The sequence below is a fragment of the Siphateles boraxobius genome, unplaced genomic scaffold (genome assembly GCF_051911475.1).
Source record: "Siphateles boraxobius isolate OS27281-9 unplaced genomic scaffold, OSU_SipBor_1 35, whole genome shotgun sequence".
In the NCBI taxonomy this organism is placed as follows: Eukaryota; Metazoa; Chordata; class Actinopteri; order Cypriniformes; family Leuciscidae; genus Siphateles; species Siphateles boraxobius.
Window position 1 is genome coordinate 1,918,416 of NW_027508975.1, and position 13,674 is coordinate 1,932,089.

The window sequence follows — 13,674 nt, forward strand, 5'->3', positions numbered from 1 at the left end:
CTGAACTTCCGTTCAACTCAAGCCTGGAGTGGATTAAACCCAATGAAGTGCCTGTGAGAGCGGAGGTCAGATGCTTACACTTCCTCTAACCTGCCCATTTGAGATATAAATAGCTCTCATGCCTACATCCCCCTCACACATCTGTGACTGGTGCAGGTACAGAAGGAAGTGATGTTTCAGAGCACCTTTGAGCTGAGATGAAATGCAAACTGACTTCCCACGTTCTAAGTGCTTTTCAGGCTTTGGCCACCTGTCAGTTGTTTTCAGCTTATGAAATCAACGATAAATGGCTTGTTCATTTCCGTTGATGGGATAGGAAAATTTCCACATCAACATGTTAATGCTTTGTTTCAGTTCAAAGGCTGAGAATCAGTTTGAATTCACTTACGGTCGCTTGTGAAACTTGGGTAAAACCAAGTCTAACATTATGAAAGCTGCTTTCTGTCAGTGGAGTTCTCTGTTGCTGTCTCGCTGAGTTTGACTGACATGCTTATTGATGTGCTTCTGTTTGGTTTCAAAGTGAGTGTATGACTACAGTGCCTTCAGAAAGTATTCACACCCTGGAATCTTCTCACATTGTGATGCCGTTACACCATCAGATTGTAAAACATATTTTTAAAACACAGTATTTTTATCTCTGCTCTAACCATTTGATACATGTATCATTTGTAGTATTTGCGGAGTAATCCACATTATAGGGATCCAGAATTCTAACCTTCCTTTCAAGCCTTTTCTTTGTAGTTTTTGCCACATCCTTTGGCTCATTTGTCCTGCCGGATGGATTTAGCCTCAAATGCAGATCTGTGGCTGAAGTAGATTTCCATCCATTTGACTCCATCCACCTGTTCTTTTTATAGCTATTTTTAGTTTTAGTTATTTTTTTTTTTTTTACTTATGATTTATTTTATTTTATCATCCTGTCAGATGATAAAATGCTGATATCTGGCAAAAATACATTTGAATTAATTATTTTCATTTTATATTAGAGAATAATTTCTGCAGAAGTTGGAAATAGTCCTGTTTAAAATCATTTAATTTGACTTGCAACATAATAGAATAAATACTTGTATACATTCTGAATGCACTGTTTATGAATATATGTGACTGAGGTTAAAATAATAAACCTAATGCTTAGCACAAAAATCGGAAATATTAAGAAAATTAGTTCTTAATTTCATTATGCATGTTGTTGTTTGTTCTGTTTTAAAAAACAGATTTTGTAAAATGCCCTCTTTTTTCTGATTTTAGATGCTTAGTTTAGATTACTGTACAAATGCATTTGTTTACAGCATAAATATTGATAAATAGGGGCATATTTTTAACATTTTTATACAGTGACCCCAAAAGTTATGTGTTACACTTATGCAACACTTGTGTGCATTTAATTATATTAGATAGCCTAACAAACAAATCAATCAATTTAAAAATATATGTATATATAGCAAAAAGAGTTTTAAAATGAAATACTGATACAGTATACAGTTTTTTAATGCATCCACCAAAAGCGCCTTGGTGGGCACAAATGCATCAAAAACTATTTTGTTACAAAATACAAATACTGGCTCATGAAATGTAACAAAATAAAATACAAAATACTGATGTGAAAAATGTATTTAAATAAAATACAAGTAATTAAGTATTTTGAAAATACAAAAATACTCCCACAATAATCTTAAGTCTTTTTTTTATTACTGAAAGGTCAATAACAAATAGTAGCAATAACACAAATATGAGAAATATGTAAATTCAAAATGGCGAAATAGCAAAATAAAAAAGTATGGGCATTTCACTAAATCTCTACAGGGTCTGAAATAGCTCCCTCTGACGTAAATGGCATGTATAGATAAGTTCACATCAGTGGTGTGGTAGGCTGCCCTTAATAGCAAAACATATTTGATGTAAGCTACGTAGCCATATTATCACTGTTACTCTACTCGTGCCTTAAAGGACAAGTTCGGTATTTTACACTTTAAGCCCTGTTTTAAGATTGTTTCTAATGAAATAGAACGGTTAAGATTGAAATTTGGACACATGCTGCTGTCCCGAGAATTTACGGTTCCTGTGTTAGCACCCCCCACCTATACAATGGTTTTATAGGGGCACTGGAACAATCATTCATAACACGCGTTAAACTTTAGTTTACAAAGACGTGAAACTCACCGAGTGGTCTGGGGTGCTCACTGATATGCTCACACAAAAATCGCTGCAAAAGATGCTTTCCAACAGGTGTTTTACCATTCGTTGTAAAACTGTGGACCTATTTTTCCAAACGCCTCACACCCGGACATTCTTCCGCTGAGAGCTTGAATAATAGACACTCCAGCCCAGTTGGTGGCGATAATGCACCTTTGCCAATGTTTGTATAGCGTAGCCTACGATACCGCGACTGCATAAGACTACAGAAAGAATACAAACAACCCCATTTCTGTTTCCGTCGGCGGAGTAATACCGTACCTCACAGAACATCCAACACAAGTCAATGGAGTTGGACAAAAACTACGATAAAACCTGTTGGAAAGCATCTTTTGCAGCGATTTTTGTGTAAAAATAACAGACTGAGAATTTTTGTCACAAAAACAAAATTCCATTTTAATCATAATATATATGATTAATCATATTAATCATAATATGTGTGGGTTTGTTTTACACACGAGACTCTAACTGTCCTGACCGCGTATGCCTTTTCCATAGTAGAATCACGCTGTGTGCGCAAACAATAGGATTGATGATTATTTTATACAAAATCAATATCAATATTTCTCATATGTAATACGTTTAAAAAGGTGTAAAAACTGCAGATGGATGTTATATTGCGAACGCTTGCTTAGCATGGAGATTTCAGTGGAGTTACGACAGACGTTTCATAATAGGTAGGGCCTATGATGTCCTTTTATGAATGACAACACAGTGCATTGATCTCATAAGGCACATTATTTTCTCTATAATGCCGTTCAGTGTGCAATATGTGTGTGTGTAGACAGTATATTTTTCACAAAACACTTTACCTTAGTGCCGTTTTTAAGAGTTCAAAACTCATTCACTTCTTGGAGGGAGCCCGGTCTACAGGGTGTCACGTGATTTTCGTGCATCTAACCTGGACATTGCTATTGCCAACATCATACCGAAAATATGGCAAAATCATTTACTATGGTGATTTTTCTTAAGTATTTAAGTATTTGAAATACTCTAAATACACTCCCTCAAATATTTTGTTACAAACTACATTTTATTTTTTCCACACCTGCAAAATACAAATTACAAAATACACTAAAGTAATACGTATTAAAAATACATTTAAATGAAATACTGCCCATGTCTGCTTGGGACTAGGTACTTTTGAGTTAAATGTAAAAGTGGCTGGCAAAATTGTTAGTTTTGAGAAAAAGTAATATTTTTTGCAGTTATGCAATCAAATTCATGCATTTTTTATTGTGGCTTAAGTGTTCAAATAATTTGTGGTGCCACTATACCTGTTTTTTAAAAAATGAAAAGAACTTGAGCTAAATCATCATGCCTTTAAGACAATATTTAACAGAAGTTGCAAAAGAATTCTTCCTTTCCAGAATTTTCTTTGGTAATATAAATTCCATTGCAAAATTTCAGCGGGCAAAACGAGTAATAAACCAGATAATGTGACCTTTTCACAAATATGAAATATTCATCTGCAGCCTGTCTCTCGAAATGTCTTCAAAACACCAGGATGACGCATGTTGAATGAGGCAGATAGGAGTTTTACAGCTCTTTATATTATTATTGTTATAGCAGAAAATACAATGCTTTCTTAAAGGGCTCCTATTGTGCTTTTTTACATTTTCACCTTTCCTTAGTGTGTAATGTTGCTGTTTATACATGAAAAAGCTCTGCAAAGTAACAAAGCACAAAGGGAGTTATTTTCTATATCAGTGTCAGTTTCTGAACTCCCTGAAACGCCTCCATTGTAGTTTGAGTTTTCTTCCGGTAACAAACACGTCACAATATTCCTCATTTAAATAATTAATACGCAGAATAAAGGGGCGGGGCCTGATTGAGTTAGTTAGTAGTGTTTTGAAATTGCTGGTTATGGTAAGGGGCGGGATATTTATATAGTCGACCAATCAGAGCACAGTGTGCTTTTCAGAAGGAGGGGCTTCATAGAGACAGGAACTAAACAGAGCGTTACTGACAGACTGGGAAGAGAGGAGCTGCAACAATGGAGAATATGGGGAAAATAATGTGGTTTTTGAACATTCAGGCATGAAAACCTATTCTAGTAGAGCCCCAAAACAAAATCAAGACTTTGTAAAAGGGCATAACAAGTCCTCTTTAAGAGAGAGATCCCTAAGAGCTTTTTTAAATGTGCTTGTAAGTGAATGCGGCCCGTGTCAGAGGGCTCTGCTCTGGCTGGTGATTAAGGAGCTGATGGAACTGATGGGGTCTGGTATCTGTCTGTCTGTCTTTCTGTCTGAACAGCTCTGTACTGCAGCACCCCGGACTCTCCCGTCCATGGATCCATAAGCAGCCAGACCGGAGGACACGTGAACAGTCTGGTCCGCTGGGCCTGTGACCGCGGATACCGGCTTATTGGAAAGAGCACCGCCGTTTGCAAAAAGACCACCTTCGGCTTCTACGCCTGGGACGCCCCGGTTCCTGCTTGCCAAGGTAAGACCCAGCAAATGGGTACGTTTATGGACTAGTGTTTAGTAGCAGGTTACTTAAGTATGTTGTAGGTTCAATACTTATGAACTCTAGCTGTTTAACCAGCCTTTGCATTGATGTTATTTACTAGCGCCACTAATTTCTCCAAACTGATTCGCATAAACGCTGACCATTTTCAAACCGGACTTCTGAACACTCCCCTTCATATTAAGCTGTGAGATTGGATAGTATTCTGGTTCCAGGTTTAATATTACAAAATCAAGCTGAATCGACAGCATTTGTGGCATAATATTAATTACCACAAACAAATAATTTGTTAATCGTCCCTCCTTTTCTTTACGATTACTGTGTATGAAGTAAATGGGGCCAATTTTTGGAGGATTTAAAAGCAGAAATGGGAAGATATTAATGTAATGAAACACTTTTTTTGTTGTTGATTTTGTTATCAAAATTTGCGTAATATTTGAGATGTAAATTTGTTCTTGAAATTTTTACAGTAATGTTGGCAACAAAGTTGTTGAACTGAATCTAACTTTGCACAGAAAAAGGATATTTTATCCCACTAAAATTTTTTAACAATGATGTCGTCTTGTGAATCAATTTTCAGATTAGCCTGATTCTTTCACTTTAAGTGCTTCACTGTGACTTCGATTTTTTCATGTTTTGTTTTAAGAAAATGAGGAATGAATCAAAATTAATTTTTATGCTAATCACCATTATGCCACAAATGCTGTCAATTGAGCTGAACTTGTATTGAACCGGGGGTATTCATTTAACACCAGTATTTTATTGACTTAAACACCCTACAGACCTTTTATAAAGTCAGCAGGTAGTAAATTCAGTGCTTGCAGATATGATCAGTAATTTTCCTGACGCCTCTCTAACAAGCTTTTACGGTCAGTGATGGAGACGCAGTAATTACTGTCTCACTGATACTGTTTATTCATGATCTGTCACATTAATGACTAATCTTCAGCGCTCTCTTTATCCATCGGAGTCGTTCGTCCTGCTCCACCTATCCTCTCAGACTCAGCTTTACAGTAGATGAGCCTGAATAAATGGTTTCTGAGGCGGCGCATTCATGCAGGCCCTTCCTCCTGCACTAATGTGACAGAATGGGCCCCAAGTCCCTCTAAGGGCCACAGGCTCCAGTGCCACTAACATCAAGTGACACTTAAATGACTCTGTAAACTTCAAAAAGCATTCTGGGCACTTTCAGCCTTTTGTGTTGTGCAACAAGAGTTCATCTCACGTCACTGTCAGAGACCCTTCTTGTTGAGCAGTTCTTGAGATGTGCTCTTTGATTATTGGGAGGATATTGTTCGACATCTAATGGCTGTGAACCGACGCCATTGCTGACTGCTTATGACATCTCAATGCTTTGTTTCTCAAATGTACCAGTGGTTTTTTGCTCAATAAATCTTGAGGGCTTGTGCACAGCAATGATTCATACTTAGTGTCATCTGAAAGTACTGTGCGTTGATAAATAATATGTTCCAGTGCTGCTTGTAAAAGGGAGAAGTGAGATGGGACCGATCCATTGGCTGGTTTGCAACACTGATGACAAGCGTAGTTATAGTGGGATAGTGTGCAACTCTTTAAGTGCCATTTCATTGTTTATGAAAAGGATCAGCCATTGCATGCAAGTTATTACTTTTAAAACAATATTGAGCTCTCTCAGAAAGTGTCTGAACTTCAATGTGGTTTTACACCTCAGAAACTCCTTTTCTAATTAAGTTTATTAGGTTCCTTAAACCTGAAAAGGTTTTTGTGTCCTGGGGGATGCAAACGTTTGAGAGGCTGTGAAAGTGTAGGTCTCATTTCGTGGTGTTTGTTGTGAATATTTAGATCTGGTGACCTTTAAAACGACCTTTAAATGGTCACCTGTAGTAGGAAATCTAATCATCTTCAGGTAAAAGTTGATATATTTCAAATATTTGTAATATTTGGTTGTTGTTAAGCGTTAGCTTATTACATTTATTTTGACATTTTATTTATTTATTATTTACATTTTTCATAATCTGTCTGTAAATGTTTGTAACTCAGGGGATACGTTGCCCTTTTAGGGGTATAAACCAAGATTTAAAGAAAATAGACCCTGGTCTTGTCTATAGACTTCAGTTTAATACTCTTAAATTAAAATGTATATTCCCTTATTAAGCCTTTAGACTTAGCTAAATTGAATTAAATTATCGGTCAACAATACATGGATTTTTTCAGGACATTTCTGTCAACATTTTCCGTTTGTTGCCGTTTAAAAAAAGCATGTCCAATTTCTTCTTGTAAATCCAGCCACTCGAATAACCAATTTTCAGGGCTCTAATGGTGAAATATTCTAATAGAGTAATAAGCTATGTAGAGAGTTTTTTTAAATGATCTTGTCATAATTATATTTGAAACATATGACCTAACGTTCCTTTGTCTATGTGATTTCCACACCCATAAGCGGTCTCCTGTGGGCTGCCCAAGGCTCCTGTGAACGGAGGAGTGCTTGCGATGGACTACTCTGTGGGAACACGTGTGACCTACTTCTGCAACGATGGCTACCGGCTGTCCTCCAAAGAGCTGACCAGCGCTGTGTGCCAGCCTGACGGCACCTGGAGCAACCACAACAAGGTCCCTCGCTGCTCAGGTACAGGCCAGGCAAAGTCAAGTCACCTTTATTTATATAGCGCTTTTTACAATACAGTTTCAAAGCAGCTTTACAGAGATAACAGGAAAATAATGTTGTAATAATATTGTTAAATAAAAAACGAAATGTCCCCAACTAAGCAAGCCAAAAGCCAATGGCGACAAAGGTGAATAAAGGTGACAGTGGCAAGGAACCAAAAAAGAGAATCAGAATCTGAGAATCCGGGACAGTACAAGAGGAAGGACATGGACTTGTACACAGAGATAATCACGCTTTAATAGCATATGATAACTCTAGGATGTGCATTAACTGGACCAGCCTAAAGAATCTTTAGCATTGAACAAGAAATGCTAATTTTATATCATTGTTGTCAAATTGTATTGCTTATTTGAGTTGTCATTAAAACCATTGAAGTGTTATTAAAACCATTTAGAAAAAGAGTTTTGGAAATTTCAGTCTTTCCCCATTCAAGTAAGCAGGAGCTGTGTTTGTATTGCTGTTGGCTAAATAGAAAATAGCTGCCGGGCGCATAACCAAGATGGCCGCCGAGTGAATCGACTTGCCTTCAAGAGAAATATCTTTGCTTCAGCTTTAATATTCATTTATTTATGAGCCAATTATATCTGCCCTTCCAAAACAATGCCTCTGTTCCAAAACCTAGTGAGCTGCCTACTTTTAAGATTTCAACACCACAACAATGTTGCCTTTTAAGACACAATTCATGTCAATTCAGTCACACCAAGGACAATAAAGGCAGCATAGTAAGTTTTGGAATGGAACCATGATGAAATATTAACCATATTTGTGGGTGGCCATTTGTTTCTGAATACTGGTTTCTGTGTATTTTCTGCACAGTTGTGGTTTGTCCAAGTATCGGATCTTTCTCTCTGGAACACGGAAGATGGCGGATCGTTAATGGCTCGCATTATGAGTACAGAACAAAAATCATCTTCACCTGCGATCCTGGCTATTACCGCCTAGGCCCCGCCCATATTCAGTGCACATCCAACGGTGCGTGGAGCTGGAGGAACGAGAGACCCCACTGCCAAAGTAAGTGTGTCAGTCAACTCCAATCCACCAGCTGTTTGGCTCTGTTAGTGGAAGGTTTAAACCTTCCAGATTGTCTTTGTTTGTCTTACCCTCTCCCTTCCCTCTCAGTCATCTCGTGTGGGGATCTGGCCACGCCTCCCAGTGGCAAGAAAATCGGTACTCAGACCTCCTTTGGGGCCACAGCCATATTTACATGTGACAATGGGTATATGCTGGTGGGATCTACAGTGAGAGAGTGTCTATCTTCTGGTCTGTGGAGTGGAACAGAGACGCGCTGCTTGGGTAATGTGCTGTGCATTCACATCTGCTGTTTCAGACATATTTGCCTGGCAGTGGCTCAACTTGATTTTTAAACCTTGTTAAATGTGATAGAATCGTCATCAACCTAGTTTCTAGTAGTACTATATTATCATTCATAAGTTTGTGTACACCTACTCATTCTTTATTGTTACCATTTTTTCCACATTTTGTAATAAAAGTCTTTTCCATGACATATTATATAGTAAATGGAAGTGTGGGAATTAAGGCTGTGTGTCCATCAAACTGTGTTTTCGACTTCCGGCGACACACGCGGTCGCGACCGTTGGCTACCGGATGGGGTGTGTCTGGCGACGCGACAAAGTTGAGATCTGTTTAACTTTATGCAAATTAAGAGCGACTTTCGAAAGCGACAACCAATAGGAGCGGAGCGCGCATGATCCTTCTCCACATCATTGGATGTCATTCATAAAGGCAACCAGTAGTGGGAACGCCCACTAGCGACCTCATCGCCAGCCACTGGCGACATGGAGCGACAAAGTCGCTTGTAGCGTGAACGGGGCTTTACGAGGCGCTGAGTGTGTATTTAACGCTCAAGCGCTGAGCGCCCGCCGTTTTTTACTGGTCGCCGAGAGTTGAAAAATGTTCAGCTTTGGGTAAAACGCGGCGCTCATCACTGTCACTTTTTACACAGCCGTCCAATCACAGTGGAGGAGGGGCGGGACAAATATCACACCGACTAACCGTCACAACATTCTTTCTGTACAACGACGTCAACCAGCAGAGCTAAAAGAACAAAATGGATGAAAAATACATTTTTTGTATGAAACAAATTATCTACGAAATCAGTTACAAGTAAACTGTGCCGCGGATATTTTGTATCATAGCAACAAATAGTCTCAACTGAAAAAACGCAGCGCAGCCAAAACGCTCTCAAGCGCCCACAGCTAGGCATTTTCAGCAGAGCGTCTAGCGTTTTCAGCTGGCTAAAAACGCTTTGGTGGACACATGGCCTAAGTAGTAAACCATTGTCTGGATAAATCTGATTCTTTCATCCAACTTCATCCCTTCATTTGGAATGTTTTTTAAACAGGGAAGAAAAAGCTGTTAAAATTTCACAACTATCCTGTCAACTCATCCATTTATTAATAAAAAAAAAAAATTATTACTATTCAGCTCATCCGTTTCTTATTTTATTTTATTTTATTTTATTTTATTTTATTTTACTCCTGATTTCCATGCATGTATATACTAAATATCAAGACATTCTAAAATTAATGTTTATTTTTTACTTTTCATTATGCAAGTTTTTCACTCAAGTCGTTATCCTGATAATACATTTAGCAATTTATATTTTGTAAATTTCGAAAAGTGAAGAAGCTATTTTCACTATTGTATTCTTTAAAAACACACACACACACATTTAAAATGTGACATTTTCATAAGTATGGCTAGGCCTACTTTATATTTTTGTTAAAACTGATTAGAAAAATTGAATTCTTTTATAAATAGAAAGTTCAAAAGATCAGCAATACAATGCATCCTTGCTGAATAACAGTATTAGTTACTAAAAAAATAAAAATAAAAGTTAATTGCCCCAAACTTTTGAACGGTATGTATAACGCTATACACACTTACACACAGCGTCTAAGTGCTTAAATTGCATTTGACCTCAATCATGTTTCTTTCTCCTGCTCCACTGAAAATCTAATTTTTTTAAATTTACATACACTCCACTAAACACTTAATTGCTTGAAGCAGTTGGTCTCTCTAAAAGCATCTGATGTTAATATTTTACAATGTAATGTAGCTGCTGCTCAGACCTCTCACTTTAATCACTCTCTCTTCTCGTCCCTGTCCTTTCAGCCGGCCACTGTGGTTTACCCGAGCAGATTGTCAATGGTCAGGTGATCGGGGAGAACTTCGGCTACAGAGACACCATCGTGTACCAGTGCGTCTCCGGCTTCCGGCTCATCGGCTCCTCTGTGCGGATCTGCCAGCAGGACCACAACTGGTCGGGACAGCTGCCCATCTGCGTCCGTGAGTTTGGGACTCGCTTTTCTCTCTCAGACAAGCTGTGGAAAATTACGGAGCCCATGAATAGATTCATTCAGAAAAAGGTCGAAAGCAACACACGCTGGGTGAAGGAATAGACACAGTAGCATATATTTTAGCTAGAGTTGTACATTTAGCACATAGTTAAGTCAAATTAATTAAAATAATATGTTAATGAATATCTGGCCTATTTATGGAAATAATATATAAAGCAATATATTGAATTCTGACACAAAAAAATGTATATGCAGGTTTTTCTCAGCAATGCATGCAATTAATTCAGATCAGTTAAGAAAAGTTTGAGGTTAGTAAGATATTTTTTTTAAGAAAATTAACTTTTATTCAGCAAGGATGCATTAAATTGCAAAGGTTACAGTACAGACATTTATTATGTTACAAAAGATTCACGTTGAAGCTGTTCTTTCTGTTAACTTTATATTATTTAAATGATCCTGAAAAAAAATCACCACAACTGTTTTCAGCATTGATAATAATAAGAAATGTTTCATGAGCATCAAATCATCATATTATAATGATTTCTGAAGGATCATGTGACATTGAAGACTGGAGTAATGATGCTGAAAATTCAGCTTTAAACACAGGAATAAATTACATTTGACTAAATATTCAAATAGTTATTTCAAATTGTAAAAATATTTCACAATATTTTTATTTTTACTGTATTTTTTATCAAATAAATGCAGTCTTGGCGACCATAAGAGACTTCTTTCAACACAAAAAAAAGTTAAAAAATCTTACTGACCCCAAACTGTTGAACGGTAGTGTAATTTATGTATTTAAAGCTTTGACTCAATTGACAGCCCTAATGTTTGCACACTAACTGTTGCAGTTTTGACTACTACTATATCTGGGACACAGAGAATAACTGTATTGCAAATAAGCATAAGAGGAAGTGACATCATGACATCAGCGCTCTGTTTCTCCTTTTTAAATGGCACTGGCATTTAAAGAATCCACCTTAAGAGCTCTCTATATTTAGGGAGCTATTTATATTTTTAAAAAAGTGGCGTCACTGTCATCTCCCACTGGGTTCACACACACACACACACACACACACACACTCACACACTCACAGCCTACATTTATCAGACACGCACTGCAGCAGGTCTGCCTCACCTCAATGGGGGCGTTTATTTGTTTGAAGAACATTTAGACAAAATGAGCTGATCAAAACGAGCTGCAGGGAAAGTAATGAAGCAAGTCTTATAAAAAGCTGCCGTATTTGAGACTGCAGGATTTATCCACATCATCAACCATTTTATTAAAATTATAGTTCATCCCAAAATGCAAATTCTGTCATTTCCTCAATCTCATGTCATTCCAAACCTGTATGAGTCAAATCAGGGCACATTTATTTCTACAGCACTTTATACAACACAGATCGTTTCAAAGCAGCTTTACAGTGAAAAACAGGAAAATAATGATTCAATTCTGCTGTAAAGCAGCTCTAAAAAGACAATAGTAAACATTACTCAATACAATAGGCATTATTCAGTTGAAATCAGTTCAGTGTTGATTCAATTCAAGTTTAATGACTGTATAAAGTTCATTAACTGTGGAATGAGTTCAGTTCAGCTATAAAGTGGAAACGGTGATGTCATCATCAGCTCAGTTCAGTTCTCCTCCAATAGTGTCAGTTCAGTCAAATTAGTAATAATGTTGATTATTAAGTGTCCCCAACTAAGCAAGCCAGCGGCGCCAAAGGAACCCAAACTCCATCGGTGACAGAAATGGAGAAAAAAACATGTGGAAGAAAACCGGCTGAGTCTAGTTTCTCAGTTCTGGCCAGATAAATGAACGTAGTGGGGTTTAAATCCAGGCTTTATCATAAATCAGATTGGGGATTGATCATGCAGAATATTTCATCCGAATGACATCGTTTCGTCTGTGGAACAAAGAACAGAAGATATTTTGAAGAACTGCTTTTAACCACTCATTGGGATCCAAAACATCACTGAACCCCATTGACTTTCATTCAAAATATCTTCTTTTGTGTTCCTCAGAAGAAACCATGTCATACAGACTTAGAAGTTTTGTAGTGCTGTTTTTTGGCAGAACGAACCCTTTAAGGCACGTGGGTGATCTTTATCTTTATCTACCACATCTTTATCTTCTTATACAAAATTAGCAAATACTTTTAAGCTGGTGGTTTTCAAATGGCGGGTTATGACCTAAAATGAGTGTCAGGTAGTGTTATTGTAGTTTTTATTGTAGTTTTTAATTAGTGTTTATTTTAATATTTTTTGTTTTCATGTTAATTTTATTTCAATTTTTAGCCATTTCATTCTGCGATTTAATAATTAAAAATATTGATGTTTAGATTTATTTCAGTTTTAGTTTTATTGAGTTTTATAGTTTTATTTAAAGTATTTCTAGGTAATAATTTTAGTGCTTCAACTTAAACTCATTTCAGTTTATTGTCAAGGCATGCAGTTTTTCAACTAATATTTTTATTTTATTTTATTTCAGCTTTATTTCAGTTAACAGAAATGTTTTTAATAGTTTTAGTTAACAATGATAACACTGGCTCGCTCGATGTCCAATGTAAAATCTGGGTTCTCTGCGAAACCATTTGAGAGCCACGACTTATATTTGGTACTATCTGACTGTCATTTGATTTGATTTCAAATTTTATTCACACTTTTATTCATGTGGCATCTCTTCCATGATCTTTTAGAGAATGGCAGTCAATTACGATGAAAGCGGGGCGACTGAGGCGTCACTTTTGATGATGGTGATCACGGCATCTGAAACAATCACAGTTTTTTTGCATTTACAAATCATCTCACAGTTTCTCAAGCAGAATAAAGCTAAAGGGAAGAAAGGCAATTTCAATGCCAGACGAGTTGCACCAGGCTCTGTGATTCCTCAATGGATCTAACCAATAGCGGCTGACATACTTGATGTATTAATCGTTTACTCGACTTAAAGACCCCATGAAATGAATATTGGAGTGGCTTTTATTGCAGTTCTGGTTGTTTTGAGGTCGTCTATTTGCTGGTGTATTACTAAAAGTTTGCAAT

At 37.1% G+C, this 13,674-nt stretch overlaps 1 protein-coding gene across 1 annotated transcript in view; it reads left to right on the forward strand.

Moving 5' to 3' along the window:
- Positions 1–13,674, forward strand: part of csmd3b (CUB and Sushi multiple domains 3b) — a 487,110-nt gene that overhangs the window by 419,376 nt on the left and 54,060 nt on the right. Inside the window, exons 49-53 of the mRNA XM_077195799.1 lie at positions 4,450–4,638; positions 7,082–7,267; positions 8,123–8,317; positions 8,426–8,599; positions 10,442–10,615. Coding sequence (XP_077051914.1) covers positions 4,450–4,638; positions 7,082–7,267; positions 8,123–8,317; positions 8,426–8,599; positions 10,442–10,615 — 918 coding nt within the window. The remainder of the gene's footprint in view (positions 1–4,449; positions 4,639–7,081; positions 7,268–8,122; positions 8,318–8,425; positions 8,600–10,441; positions 10,616–13,674) is intronic.